The sequence below is a fragment of the Cyprinodon variegatus genome, unplaced genomic scaffold (assembly GCF_000732505.1).
Source record: "Cyprinodon variegatus isolate N-32 unplaced genomic scaffold, C_variegatus-1.0 Scaffold2057, whole genome shotgun sequence".
NCBI classification, from domain to species: Eukaryota; Metazoa; Chordata; class Actinopteri; order Cyprinodontiformes; family Cyprinodontidae; genus Cyprinodon; species Cyprinodon variegatus.
This window is the reverse complement of record NW_015152510.1, coordinates 16856-19382: the sequence shown is the minus strand read 5'-3', so window position 1 is coordinate 19382 and position 2527 is coordinate 16856. Positions and strand designations below refer to the sequence as shown.

General features: G+C 43.6%; 1 gene segment (V, D, J or C); it reads left to right on the top strand.

Moving 5' to 3' along the window:
• Nucleotides 1-1666: 1666 nt before the first annotated feature.
• LOC107105092 lies at nucleotides 1667-2464 on the top strand (the record flags this gene model as incomplete). The annotated part of the segment is given in 2 exon segments: nucleotides 1667-1902; nucleotides 2063-2464. Coding segments are annotated over 2 exon segments (445 nt in total), but the record flags the coding sequence as incomplete, so codon positions are not given.
• Between the last annotated feature and the right edge of the window lie 63 nt (nucleotides 2465-2527).

The window sequence follows — 2527 nt, the reverse complement described above, 5'->3', positions numbered from 1 at the left end:
GGGACTAAGTTCGGACTGGCACCCAGGCTAGCATGAATGCAGTTCAGACAACCAATTAAATGGTAAATGGCCTTAAACAAACCATTTACACTACATTCAGTCATTCACACACACTGATTATTGTGGCTAGCTTCATTATAGCCTCAGCTGCTCTGAGGCTCCCTGACAGAAGTAAGGCTGCTGTAAACAGGCACCACCTCTGACCTCCATCAGTAGGCAATGCAGATTAAGTGGAGGAAACAACCACACTGAAAGATTAAACCGACAACCCTTTGACTACAGGGGAAACTCCTGCATCCTGTCATTGGGCGACACCACTGTCTTTCAATGACAGGACTCCAGCTGCTGTTGACTGTTAAAGAAAAGACCATTAAATGTCTCAGCTGTGATCATTTGTGAACTCAGACAGAAAATGTTCTGAAAACAAGAAGGTTGATTAGTTTGAGCTTAAAGCTACAGAATTTGTTTAGATTTGCTTTTGGTGTTTTCATCATCCTGATATTTAAATATTGCAGTGATCCACAGCAATAATAAAATCATCATAAAGGGACGACTCTCAGACAGAACTTAACTTCAACTCTTTTTATTCTAAGCCAAGCAGAGAAAAGGTTACAGAAATCAGTACTGAGGTTCTTTCCAGATAACAACACATTCGCAGCGTGAACAAAGAACTTTGCATCTTTTTATAGATTATAAGAATGATCCCCCAAAGATCTGAGAGGAGAAACAGTCTGAGATCAGAGCAGAGAAAGACCCCCACTGTCAGAGGAATCCAAGAACCAAAGCAGACAGAACAGATGAAGTGAGGAAGATGATGTCACTGCATCTCTGTGACACATTTCCTCTGTTTGTCATCACTCTAAAATGGATCTTAAAGCAAGAAGAAAGAATCTCATGGTTTTAAGATGTTTGTCCCAGATGCAGAAACAAGGAGCAGTTTAAGATGTTTATTAGGCTACACACAAATAAGATCGGTTCAGAACAAGAGCTGCAGGCGAGGTTCGAAATGTCAGTGTTCAGGGTTCTGCGGGAGGAAAGAGGAAACTGATTAAGACTGGAAAAAAATAAAGAAACTGTTCTGCTTAACACCACGTACGGATAACCTATCCAGGGAGGGTGAGTGGAGGAATGGTTTCTTTAACTCATGGCTTTCTGATGGGAGGTGGTGGCTGAGCGACAGGTGGGACTTAGGCGGGGGCCCGAGCAGCAGGCTTGAGGAGCAGCTGAAGGAACCAGTGTGAATCCAGGAAAGGGGTCTCTTGTCCGGCTCCGTAGTACAGAGGGGGGTCAAGGGGAACGCCAGAACAGAATCTAAGCAGTCAGTGACAGTCCTCTAAGCAAGGAGAGAGATGGGTGAGCAATCCAGAGCTCAATGAACAGAGGGAGACAGGTTAGAATGAGAAATCCAAAACATGAAGTTTCAGAGATCTGTCGACAGGCCAGAGGCATAGGCGTACCACTACAGTTTAACACTCTGGCGTCCTTCAGCTAACTGAACGTTCCTCTTAAGCTAAGCAGAGCAGCCTCAACAAGCCGCGGGCGAGGGGCCACGCCCACCTGTTAGCAACAACCACCTGTTGAAGAGAGTAAGTAGAGCACAGAACACCGAACCCTAAAAATGAAGGACTTTTAAAAATGTGTTTGATCCACTAACAAGCTGCTGGAAGCCTTTTGCTCTATTGTTCATTAAAACCTTTTATCTCCACCAGAGGGCGCCATCATCCAGTAGGCGGAGCTCTCCTTGTGCTCTGTGTTCCAGCATTGTGTCAATAATAAGTGTTGCTGTGAAGAGAACAATAGTCAGACTGAATGTTGAACATCAGCTAGTTTCTCCTGCTGATTTAAACCTTGTTGGACAGATGGAACATTGGCTGTGGATTATTCTAGCTGCTCTTTTCTTTGGTAAGATAGAAAGCTCAACATGTTTCCTCTTCAAACACTTGAACGATGATCAGTGAAAATTCTACCTACTTTACACTGAATAGAAATCTTTATTTTGTTTCATTTAATCAATCGTCTTTATTGATTCATCTCTTCCTCTGCATGTTCTGTTCTTCCTCAGAGTGTAAAGGAGACTCAGTGACGCAGACAGAAGGACATGTTGCTGCTGCTAAAGGAAAATCTGTGACGCTGGGATGTATTTTTGAAACCAGTGATCCATATCCTTATCTTTTCTGGTACCAGCAAAAGGAAGGCAGTTCTCCAACCTACATGTTGAATCGTTACTCAGGAACTGCAGCGAATGATCCAAAGTTCAGCACAGACAGATTTAATGCTGATCTCAACACAGGGACACAAAAGAAATCAGTAAATTTGACGATCCAGGATCTTCGTCTTTCTGACTCTGCTGTGTACTACTGTGCTCTGAGGCCCACAGTGACAGGAAACACCAGAACTCTGTACAAGAACCTGCAATACTCCACTACATCCACTAGAGGTCCTCAAACACTGTTCCTCCTCTATGGTTTGTTAGGATTCAGTCTGATTGTTTGTGCAGCTGAGAATAAAGCAGACATCAGAGTGTTTG